Source organism: Mercenaria mercenaria, chromosome 17 (assembly GCF_021730395.1).
Source record: "Mercenaria mercenaria strain notata chromosome 17, MADL_Memer_1, whole genome shotgun sequence".
NCBI lineage: Eukaryota > Metazoa > Mollusca > Bivalvia > Venerida > Veneridae > Mercenaria > Mercenaria mercenaria.
In genome coordinates, this window is record NC_069377.1 from 3,165,714 (window position 1) to 3,178,460 (window position 12,747).

The 12,747-nt window shown below is 32.8% G+C and overlaps 1 protein-coding gene across 1 annotated transcript; it reads right to left on the reverse strand.

The window, feature by feature from the left end:
• Window positions 1–4,475: 4,475 nt before the first annotated feature.
• On the reverse strand, window positions 4,476–10,366 carry LOC123537574 (organic cation transporter protein-like). Its single transcript, XM_053528669.1, has 4 exons — window positions 9,359–10,366; window positions 7,499–8,768; window positions 6,390–6,593; window positions 4,476–5,345 (listed from the first exon to the last, which is right to left on the reverse strand). The coding sequence occupies exons 1-2, from the start codon at window positions 9,656–9,658 to the stop codon at window positions 8,658–8,660; spliced, it is 411 nt and encodes a 136-aa protein (XP_053384644.1). The 5' UTR covers window positions 9,659–10,366; the 3' UTR covers window positions 4,476–5,345; window positions 6,390–6,593; window positions 7,499–8,657.
• Between the last annotated feature and the right edge of the window lie 2,381 nt (window positions 10,367–12,747).

Below are 12,747 nucleotides of genomic sequence, written 5' to 3' on the forward strand. Positions count from 1 at the left end.
TAATTTTAAGACGTTAAACACTTCTTCTATCTTGTCGCCAGCTTGAGTACAAACTCAATTTCTTGCAAGTTCCACTTAACTTTACGGTTATGTCGGAAACGAACATGGTTTGTTGCAAGTTCCACTTGAATTTGCCGTTTTGTCTAAAATAAAGTTATCATGTTGCAAGTTCCTCTCAAATACGGTGTTTTGTCTGAAAATACGCAAGTTACATCAGTTAAATTGCTATTATACCGTTTTGAATATAGGAAAACTCTTAATTATTCATATCTGACAATAAATGTTGCATTTCAGAGCAACAAAAAGTCAAAAATCTTTTCGAACCATGCTGCTAGAACGAACAGGCTTGCCATTTCATGCATGTTATATCATAAATGGCTTTTTGTGGCTGTTGTTAGAATAATGACCGTAATACGTATATATGTTGCATTACTGGAAGGATAATGCAAGCAATATTTCCCTCGAGAAATAAATATTATGACATCAAAAACGATGATGCACATAGAATAATAATCTTCGTCAATGTCCAATTATAACCAGTTTATAATAATGTGCATGTGCACTATCGCTGACTAGTAACAGATCATTTCCATTAAGTCCATCCGCTAGGCATAAAGACTGTTAAAGTCCTTATTAATAATTCACCAGCATAAAAACATACATTAATTTACGTTTTAAATGAGTTAACAAGTTTCTTGTCTTTTTTGTCCCACTAAAATACAACGTGACTGTAAGATATTAATGATATTATAAAAAAAATTAATGTAATAGCATGTACTTATTGAATGCCTTTTCGGTCCGAGGTAAGAAGGACCTGTTAGCCATTCAATAAGTGTTTAATTACATGACGCCAGAAATTAGCTTTTACCGTTTCATTTTTAGTTTTCCATACCTATTAGACCAAAAAACATGTGTTGAATACAGACCTGTCACATAGCGCAAAATATGGACCTGCGAGTTGTCATATAATTATCTGTTAACCTTTAGCCTGCTGGCGGCAAATGCTTCTGCCTTTGCGACCAGTGCAGACCAAAATCAGCCTGCACATCCGTGCAGTCTGATCATGGTCTGCACTGTTCGCTATTCGGTCAGTAAATTTTTAGCGAACACCCCTTTAAAAAATAAATGGTATTGCCCAAATTGAATGACGAACCAGTCCATTGTACAAATGTAGCAGGCTTAGGATTAAACATGCAGCCTATTTTGTTATACGCAGAACTCATTATTTAAGCGAAAGTAGGACAATGCAAAATGCCATAAAATGGACTTGTTGACGATTATTTATGAAGCTTGATAGCTGATATTTCACAATAGATTTTAATCATCCGTTGTATATCATGTTAAATGGTAAGTTAGTCATTATATGCATAAAATCCATTTAGAAGATTATAATGCATGTCAACCGTTGTCAAATGATTCACCATATGCCAAAAACCGGTAATAAAATTTTGATAGAATACTTATATGCCGTAAAATTGAACTATTGGCATTGTACATGCACAGGTATATCGAAATGATTAATCAATAGAATATTGTAAGGAGCTTAACTAATCTTTTGATTTTTGTAAAGCTTGCACGATTCCATGATTCATTTTCAATTGAAAATTTGACAAATAATGTAGAAAAAAGATTCGACAGGATTGTGTAAAAGGAAGATTTAAAAAGTAAGTATTATGAAACATTTTTATTAAACCAAAGTATAATCATTTGCAATGTAGGCCCAACGCAAAATTAATCTGTAACGGAAAACATTATAGACGGGTTGCTCCAAAAATTCCACAAGTACATATTAATTTTATGCAAAATATAGAAAAAGGGGGAGGAAGATATTCCAACTTCGTTCGCTCGAAAGCCTCCCTTTGCTCGAATTCGGAGCGCCCGAACACCTCCATTATCTCGAACTAATCGTCCGGTCGCGGCAAAATCACTATGTAATAAGTATAATTCTACTTACACGGATGGTTGGACCTCTGGTCTCAGCGTAGATAACACTTCTTCGCTTAAATAACACAAGGGACGAGTCGAATCTCAACTAGTGACATTCAGTGTGCACATTTCAGCGGTGCGTTTTTTAACATAGGATTTAATGTTTCATAAATTTTAAAAATATTTACTAATCGTGTGAATGTAATTATTAAAAATTAAACGACGGTTTGAATAATATGTAAAAATATCTACGAATTACTTCTTTAGATGATTGCTAAATGTTTCTAACATGTTTTAAATATTTTAATTAAATTTTATTAACAATATACTCTTGACACAATCTATATCTAGACTTGCGTTTGCTACTTTAAAAAAAGTCTTTTACATTTCTTACGAAAAATTTCTTTCCTGGTGTGATTTTGTATGATTGTTTTGAAAAATCATAACATTAGTAAATCACATATTCTTATAGCATTTTCGTAAATTCCTAATTTGATGTACATAACAACATAATGCATTTAAAAGGGCTGACACAAATCACAAAACCGGTCAATTTGCCATCAATTTGTAACAAAATATAACAATGTAAGTATTGACAATCTTTACATTTAATTCGTTTTCAAAGAATTAAATCTTCTAAAAACGGATTCCAAGGCTTTGAAACAAAACTTAATCGAACGTTTGGCAGAGGAGGGTTCTTTGCACGTGTAAATAACATTTATCATATTATTAGTTTTTGCTTCTTTGTATATCTAATCACTCTAGGTTTTCCATTGACCGAAGCTTTTTTCCAGAAATTGTCACTGGAAAAAGTTTGTCAAAATTCTGTCATTTTGTACAAGTTTTTGTAGCTTTTCAGATAATGCTTATCCGAAGTAAATTTGTATTTTGTGACTAGACGTGTAATTGATGGCTTTCATGTTTGCTGATAGTTATTCTTCATTCATCTATATGAAAACTTGCTCACATAATTTACCTGGTAGGTCCCCTCATTTCATATTATCCCCCATGCTAACATATATTGTTGTGTCGGTCAGCTCCCGTAATAAGTTTTTATCATAACTCAGTATACAAAGTGCTAAATCAAAATCTATCTGTCAGTTTAATCTTGGAAATCATCTCAAATTGAAAGATTTCCAATTAGATAATTATGTGCCCAGTAAGATAGCGGTGTAAGAGGATTTATTGTGCATTGGAAACAACATATGCTGCTGATTAAATGCTGATGTTATTTTGTTGCGCTGTTCCGATGCCAGTGAAAACAGCACATAATGCAGGTTACAGACGACGACTTGTTAAAAGCGTCTGAATTTTACTAGAAGATCTAGTAACATCTGTACATGAAATCACGTAAACAACATAGCCTAATAAAATCTATCAGGTAATCCTTTTGGAAGCATAGAACGTATTCGAGCAAAATGAGAGCAGCCTTGGATTTGTTTTTATTGACCAACCGGCTGACGTTCAAAATTGTCTTCTAACGCCTCTTCTGATGTAGCATAGTCCCAATTGTTAAAATTACGTACCAGAAATGTAAACAATGTAGTACTCACAGAAAAGTTAGGGACAGAAATGCGATACATATATTGATATAGAACAAGTAATAAACTAAAATTGTAGAATAATGCATGTAAACTGGTATTGTACAAGAAATACATTGATATAATATAAAAAAATCTTGTTCCTGTATATAAAAACTGTAAAAGAAATATACTGCTATTATATGAGAATATAATGGTATAATGGTGTGGAATCAATCTTATTAGGTTATTTAACATTGATATGTACAATATTTCATTTGAATGAGTACCCATTCAAAATCATATTGGACGAGCCTATAGACGAGTAAGATACGTTATCCGGACGGGCAAGAATCCAAATAAATCCCATTTTGTACAGAACAATGTTAAAAATCATTTTATTCTATTCTTAATTGAATTTATCGGTCGACGGCTTTCCTCGTTTAGTTGATATGTTGGTAGTGTTTTAGGACGGTTTACTTCACAACCTGTGGTCCCACACATTCTCTTCAGACTGATAGGTGGCGTAATTTATTTCTCCTAATGACGTTCTTTCCGATGCTTTCTGTGTTTCGTTTACTTCATCAAGGGTATCCGGAAGTTTGATATTCAGCGTTTCTGGAAGCAGAAGAGTAAGTAGCCCTCCAATCAGTGTAACACTTCCATACACAAGCAATGGATCTGTTTTGTTTCCTTCAAGGTCCTGAAAACACACGAGTGTAAATACAGTGTAAGGCAATACCTCGGACAGCGACTAGTGTTGTAAAATGCTTATTATACTTATGTGTCATCAAGTAAATATTTAAAACAGTGAAACTTATAAAGCTGATAAAGTTTAATTTGTCTCTATTTTGTGTATTGAAACTTTAGTATTTTGTTTTATTTGAATTTCCCAAAAATCAATAACAACATAATAATGTTTACAAGAAATAAAGAGTTATGTGCTAGTATCCAGATTTGTATTATAAACAAACCAAATTTTGACAACTTTTTAAGATACTTAGTAAGACAAAAGAATTCCCTGAAATTTCTAATTTTCACTTCTTTAATGATCTATGACATTCAAACTTGTTTACCGCTCTTGAAATTAATTCTCAGAAATGAAATTATTGACGGCCATTTGGCGTCAATGTACTATGGGACAGCTAGGTAAAAAGCTTACAAAGATTCTTTTGAGGACCAAGGCAGGGCAATATTGAAACTCTCGAAACCCTTGAATTTGAATGTGAACCATGACATCAACCAGACAATTCATCTTGTAATATGAAGACAATAACCATTAAGGCGTTATGAGAATGAAGGATTATTTTCACCGTGAATAATATTTGCCTTCTTCTCCATGTTATTCTCGGTGAAAGTCTCACTGTAGTTCTGGCCGCTGTCACCACCCAAACAGTAATTAAAACTAAAGTCTTACTTCTACTTAAATTTTACAGTTTGAGGAGTATTGACAAAACTTCATATATCTAAAAAAAATACATTGCAGGCAGTCCGTCGTATTTAACATTCGTTTCAATAATCTATCTACCCACGTGTCTGGCTTTCTTAAAAGCATAAATACAAAACACGAAGTATCAGGAAACCATAGCTTTGACAAATCGCAACTGCTATATAGTTATAGGATAAAGGTATAATTCCAAAGAGCGTTTCTACATATTGAAAAAACAACACACTATGATATCACTATCCACACCGCCCATTAGTGTAACTTCAAATTATACCCATAATGGACATCAATTAATAACGATCGAGTACTCTTAGTTCTTTTACTAATTATGACTACTAAAACATTATTGATAAAACTGGAAATAAAGCAAAATACTTGCCAAAGCAATCGTTTGAGGGGCGACAACTCCTCCAACCCTAGTCCAAAATGCACAACTGCCCATTCCGATATTTCTAAAAACAAATAAAAGTGATTTTAATTTAATTCTTTATAAATGTGAATGAGTGACTATTGATACTTTTTGTTTTATACTATATTAGCTGTTGTCTCGAAAACGTTATGTGTTTCAAAAAGAAATGTACCTCTGTGGCTGTTCCAGTTCGTTTCGTTATTGTTACAATGGTGTAGGCATACGAAATACAAAGCAGTATAACTGTATACTGCACATTTGCTAATGCTGCCACACCTGTTCATGAATGTGACATCTTGACACAAGAAAAACTGTATTACTAGTATCTTCACTTTAAAACAGTAAGTGATAATTCATTTTATTAACGGTCATTTTTAGCATAAATATACTGATAGAAACGTTTGAAGCATTTCTTTAAGCGTAAATCAAACACATATGAATATATTCTAATTGTCTTTGTTGTTCAAAGAATCATGATAGTGCGTCTAATACCCTTAAAATTGTCTAACAAATTGTGTAATTGCAAGGGAAGTAAACTAATAGATATCTGTGCTTGAATGTACTTGCCTAAGGCAGGAGTTGTCAATCTGTGATCACAGCTTTAAATTATGTTATGATTGATATAATACAACTTTGATAAATGTCACATGTGTAAAATGATTTTTGGTTATTTGAATGACTTAGAAATCATTTTTATACTTTAATTAATGTCTTTCTATCTTAAAAATACATTAGGTTCTATCCCTAAATGATGTACTGATAACTGCGGTCGACAGTATATGAAAATTTCATTTCCTGTCACTTGTGTTAGAGTCTAGCACATTAGGAAATTATTTAGTTTTCACTGCCTCATCAGTCAAATAAAACTTAGAGTAAATTTGTGATGGAATGTTGTGTTGTTGTGTTACTCCTTTTTATATTATTTTTATAAACATAAGGGTATGAACTGTTCCATGTGTAATGTTTTATATTTCATCTATTCAAGATATCCCGTGTGTGACTCTAGTTCGTTGGGTATGTTGAGCGATTCAGAAACGTCTACGTTTACCTTTTTGCTTTGCAGTGAGAGAAATAAAGATGGCATTACCTGACTGCTGTAGGATAGAGCTCAGCCGTGTAGATAAAAATAGTAACAAATAGTCCAGCCATAGCAAACTTTCCTGCAATGGCGAATCCATTGGCAACGTATGAGGCGTCAGTGCTTGACACAGCAAGGGGTATGACACCAGCAGTAATCATCAGGATAGAAGCTAATGTAAAATACATAAACAGTGGTCTCTTTCGTCCAAATCTGATGAAACAAAGACATGTTGTTTAAACAAATGGAATCCATTTATTAAGATTAATACAAGAACTTTAAAGGTGAGCATTGATGTTTGTGTCATGTCTTTTTTATTTTATTTTTTTTTTGCTAATAATTTGCTTTAAAATAGATATATGAACTAAGATAGAAATTAAGATTCGCATCAGATATAAGCTCAAGGCAAATGTCGTGCTTTTTGGGACTGTCAATGAAATGAACATCATCAAAATTTAAAAAAAAAATTCGGATACATTTGATTTTTTAGACAATACTTTTTTTAAATTTTACACGACATCATGATGTCTTGGATCATAAACTTTTTTTAAGCGTCTGGTGTTTGTTCATGACCATTTAGATTAATCTGATAAAATGCCGCTTGAAATTAATCATTGCAATGAAGATGACCGTTACGTAAGCCAATAATTCAATAGATCTAGCAATATCTGTTGCCAGGTAGACTGGTGAGCTGCCAGATTAGACCATAATATCCGACTGATATAGCAAACCTGTGAAACTTTCTTCATCTCTATTTTTGGAGAATAGCACTATACCGTTATCATTGCTAGTATTTGTATATTGGATTTGTTGTTTTTTTTTATTAATTTTGGAAGCAGATATACCAAGTAGTGAAATTTTCCGGTTGATACATGTTTTGATGTAATACAATATAGCTTTTAGAAGACAATTAGATAACTGCACGTGTTGTAGAGTTAAAATTTAAGGCTAATTAGGTTGCGGAAATGAGCAATTCAAATATAAGGTAATTCAAATACGCTTTTCTGAAATGATAATCAGTCTATCAGTTCTTTGCTTCACAACATATAGTTTACGTTCTACGATAGAGTTAGCTGAACTGTCACCAAGGTTCCAGATACAATAAATTTAAATCTTACCAAATATAGTACAATATAATGCTTCTTTTTCGAAGTGTACTGTTCTTCATCAGGTCAAGGAAAGAATACTTCTGAACATTATTCTCTTCCTTGGTAAGTTCTTGTTTAATTTTGTCAAATTCCTCTTTCGGCCACGGACATTTGTTCCAGGAACAAATTCTATTTATAAGAATTTCAGCATCTTCAATTTTGTTCTTTATTAGAAGCCACCTTAATGATTCCGGCATGAAACTGGAAATTTCACGATAAAATATAAGTGTATGATCGATTATATCAAGTGCTCAAAATCGATTATTAGAGACTAAATCTATACCACAGATGACATCAAGGAAAATAGTAAGCGGGGTGACTTATAAACAAAAATTTATCATTATATAATTTACAGCCAAGCCCGGGAAGCTTTTAATGAACGTTAGATAAATGTTCGACATTTTACATGATGTCAATTAAGACCAAAACAAATTGTCATTGACAAGTAATCTATACTCCAACAATTACCTGAATATTTTTTACGTTGTTAGTTTTATTATTTACGACCAGACAATGAACGACTGTTTGTTTAATTAGTTAAATTGACACTGACTTCTGCGGCAAAGGTCGTAAACATATTTGTTGCAATCGACTACATTAAAAATGAGGTTGTATACAACCGGTATAGAGTATTGTGTGACATCATATAGGTGATTCGGGAGGGATGCAAATCTTATTCTTAAAAGATATAGTGGTATGTTGAAGGCATAAACAACATACACAGCATGTACCGATCAACAATGTTTCAAAAGTAAAAAAAAACTTAAGTAAGGCAATCATTACTGATTCAAAGTTAGGGCAACCTAAGCCGCTCCGATTCTCGGAACGTTGCTATTCCTGTTTGATCTTCATCCTTCTTTTGTCAGTGTTACATACCTGCAGAACATTTCAAAAAGATATCTTGCTGTTAAAAATGATAGGACATATGTTAAATGTTTACATTGGTCCTGTCATGATGTCGCCGTGAAAAAAAAAGAATTCCTAACTAACTATACAGAGAAGGTCATTTTCTCATCTGTGCACAATCCCAATGAGTTGATCACACTTTGCGAGGGCTATTGATTAGTCTAAAACAAAAACATGACCGGTAAGATAATGTTAATGAATAAAATGGTACTTACCAGATGTATCAGTCTGCAAGTAAACTAGGAAGAGAGATTGCCAACTGAAGGTAACACCAGTCTCGGATGAGGTAGGCTAACAGTGATAAAAACATCATGCCGCTTGCGAAAAAAGCATTCTAAGATCGCCCCTGCATAACTTCGATGGTTCGGTAAAATTTCCATTGCAAGTGCATAGAAAGAGGTTTGGAGTCCCTCCAACAAACAAGCATTAAACTCATTGAGAAGATAATAAGACTTTCAACATAGGAGTACATAGATATAACTTTGAATTGACTATAACGCCTGATTTTCAGCTTTGACAACAGTAAGTCGTCAATCTCATTATATATCTTATACGTCTGGTTTTAGCATTTGTGCAATTCGTTATTTTCTTGTTATAAGGAAAATATATTTCTCATTTGCCTCTAAATTTTGGATTTTATATGGCCTAAAAGTGAGACAGCGTTGCATTATATAATTACAACAGTGCATATCGTTCTACAAAATGGCCCTTTTTGGACGCGTGGCTACACATTTCTTTTTTTTCAAATTATTGTAAATAAAATCTGGAAATCCCTCGGAATCATCGAGAACAAGGCAAACGGTGAAAATTGCAGACTCGGTTTGATTGAGTCTGTTCATGAGCAGTAATGGAAAATGCAACACTGCTCACGCCCCCTAGCACCGGCTTAGGCAGTATTCAATCTTCAAATCTAAATGAAGTGAAATCAATGATCCCGAAGTACCAGAAAATATGACATATAAGTTGTACCTGCATCAGTACGCCCTGGACAAACCTTAGAACAGCAACACCCGTATACCACGGCATGAAGAAAATAGCCATACCGACAGCAATTTGTGAGAAAAGAATAAGAAGAAGGACGGGTTTCCTTCCAATCATATCGGCTATATGACCAAACACCAGACCTCCAAAGATTACGCTAAAGAAATAGATAGTTGTTGATAAAGGGGAGAGATAAGCATCATCACAAACAAGACTCCACTGCAAAATAAGATATTGTAACATATAATGTACATATTTTTAACGCAATACTAATCCTACAGTACGCGGAGTACTTTGTGCACTAATATTATCTTTTTCTGCCATTGCATAAAGTTACGTAATTTAAATGAAGAAATTTACAATCATTTCATTCTAGAATTGTTAACAAAAGTAGTCGAATTACAAGAAATGACTCACAGTGTTGTTTACAAATGCTGAATAATTTAAAGCAAAATTGCATTGCGTATTTCATAACTGGACTTCTTTATTCCTTCAATTTAATTCTATTTTACATATTGTGTTTTAGCTGGAAGTCAATATTAGAAGGCCTTTCGTCTTTTTCGTAGTTTCAAAGTTAGTTCAAGTTAACAAATAAATAAAATGAAATATATCCTGTTTTCGCATATTCTCGGGGGCCTAAGGGGTTGTTTTTATTCCGAGTAACAGATTAACCATTATATAAACAGCGTTTTGGTGTTATTTTGTAGAAAATTCACTTGTCTTTCAGATGGAGTCATAAAATGTTACTGAAATTATCCCATTTAATTATTTTGTTACTGTATTTGATACCACCCTCACCCACAGAAATGGACCAAGAGTTTCTCGTATTCCCGTGGATTTAGATTTGACTTTTCATCACAAATAAGTTGTAGAATTTAAAACATTAAAATTACCATTGTGTTATAAAAAGATATATTCTGTAGTAAATACATCAAGAAATATTACAATTAATTGCATGTAATAAATAAATTGTGGCAAATTTGCTAACACCACCAGAAAAAAATAAGGATTTTTTTGGAAAATTGAGTAAAATGCTGATAGTGTGTCAGTTTTGTACCATTCCTGTCTAGATAATAACAAACATTAAATTATTAGACAACTTGAAGGCAAAAAACGAGAATATGAGAAACCCTGAGAATATGAGAAACAGGGATACTGTATTGCGATATTCAAACAAGTTTATTGCCGGTTCAAGAAAAAGGTGCAAATAAACATGCGCTTTGAAGTCTTAGATTGTATTACGAAGAAAACGGATTTCCTTTAGACACTGATTTATTGTAGGATCTACATTTGAAAAGAGAGTTAGTTGATTCAGGCAAATATTCTTCATATAATTGCCTCCCCCGATTTCTTGTTAATTAACAAAATTGAAAGTAGGAAATAGATACAACGTTAATGCTAATCAAATTGGTCCACTGAAATTCCGAACAAGAAAAGTCATTTCTGTGTTTTGTCATACCCAACATATATCAGGATTAAAAAAACTCACACTTGAATTTTAACATTTTAAATTTTGTGACAATTTGGTAGAGCTATTCCTGAACTGGCAAAATGGCTATTTCTAAATTTAGACAATTCATGTTCAGGGTCGTCTTCAGCTATTCTCAGGTCGGTTATATTCACATTCATGGCAATAATAAGTCACCCTGTTAACATAATGACGACAAATGTTGCCTTGGCAATAAATGTCCAAAATGAATAAGGTTATCTGCCAAATTTTCACCTTGGTTATACAGGACTACATTAGAACTTTACATTCCTTATAGTGTTCTTAAAGTATGAATACAGCTTCATAACTACCTGTGTCACAATTGTAGAATCTCCAGATTCTTTCTGATAAATCACATAGCTCACGTCGTCGCCAGGGCAGGTAACTGTGTTATTTACACCATTTAGTCCAAAATAATCGTATTTGTTGATTCATTTAACAAATAAATTGTGTATAACGTCACGGAAGTCTTGAACACTGTTGGTCTGTCGTTTGTCTAGATATTTTGAAGAGTAACTTTGAGTCATCGGTTTGATTTGTGCCAACAAAAGCCATGATCAAGTGATTAAAGGCAACTGGATAATAGTTGAAACAAAGTAATAAGAAAATTACAACTTGGAATCGTCCGGGATTTCCTAATTTACGAAACAGTGGTTCCAAATTAATTGCCATTTTTACTTTCTAAATGCTATCACCAATTGGTTAATTTATTCAAGCTTTATTCCACTCGGTATTCTGTAAACAAGGATAACAAGACTGAAATGTTCAAACCTAAAGACATCGCTTATCACTTGTTTATTAAAGTTATTTTGTTTTCACTAATCATAAAAGAACATAGCATCTTTCAGGTAGTTCAGTTCCACAATTAACTTTATAAAACTCCATAATCTGTTACATCCATATGTAAAGAAGATTCCAACAGCTGTATATCAATATACTCACTTCTTTTTTCATATATTTTGCCGAGTAGATAAAATATGTGAAAGAAACGAGTTTGACAAATGTATAAAACTTTTGATATATTAACTTAAATGCATCTATGCACCTGAGCGGCTAATAATGATGAATTACTTTAACACTTACCAAGCATCAATTTGTGTTCTCATTGAATTTCTTTATACAGTTATAAAGTCAGTTGTATAAGGAATATCAGAATTTCTTTTTTTTTTAATTTTGATATAAACATTTTCAATATTACAATCTGTATTAAATACAGTAATATACATTGTTTTGTACAAATATCGTCATGTCATTTTTGTAACTTAATTCTTACACATGGTAGACGACTTGTGGATATCCTTAAGCAGCAAAGTTATGACAAGATTATCAGTTATCTGGCTATTTGACCTTTACCATGCTAAACGTTTTAAATGGACTGGTCTTTCATTCAGTTTGGGCAGAACTATTTATGATTCAAAGGGGTGTTTACTTAATATTTACTGACTGAATAGCGAACAGTGGATGTGTAGGCTGATCTTGGTCTGCACTGCACAAAGGCAAATCACTTGCCTTAACCAAAATATTTAACCAAAATATTGTCACATATGGCCTTAACCAAACTATTTTTACATATTGCCTCAACCTAAATAGTGCACATATTTCCACAAATCAACATATTGCCACATATTACGTTAACCAAAATATTGCCACAAATAAAGGCTAAAACTCATCGGGAGTATTCATAACAATAATACCACAGGCAAAAGGAAAGATTGCTGAGAAATTTAAACTTGCAGTTCTTATTCCAGGGATGTTTTAGTTTAAACATATTTATTCGCCAATCATTTCAAGAAACATACAGTTCACAACAGATGATACAGTAAATTGACGAGTGGAGATTGAA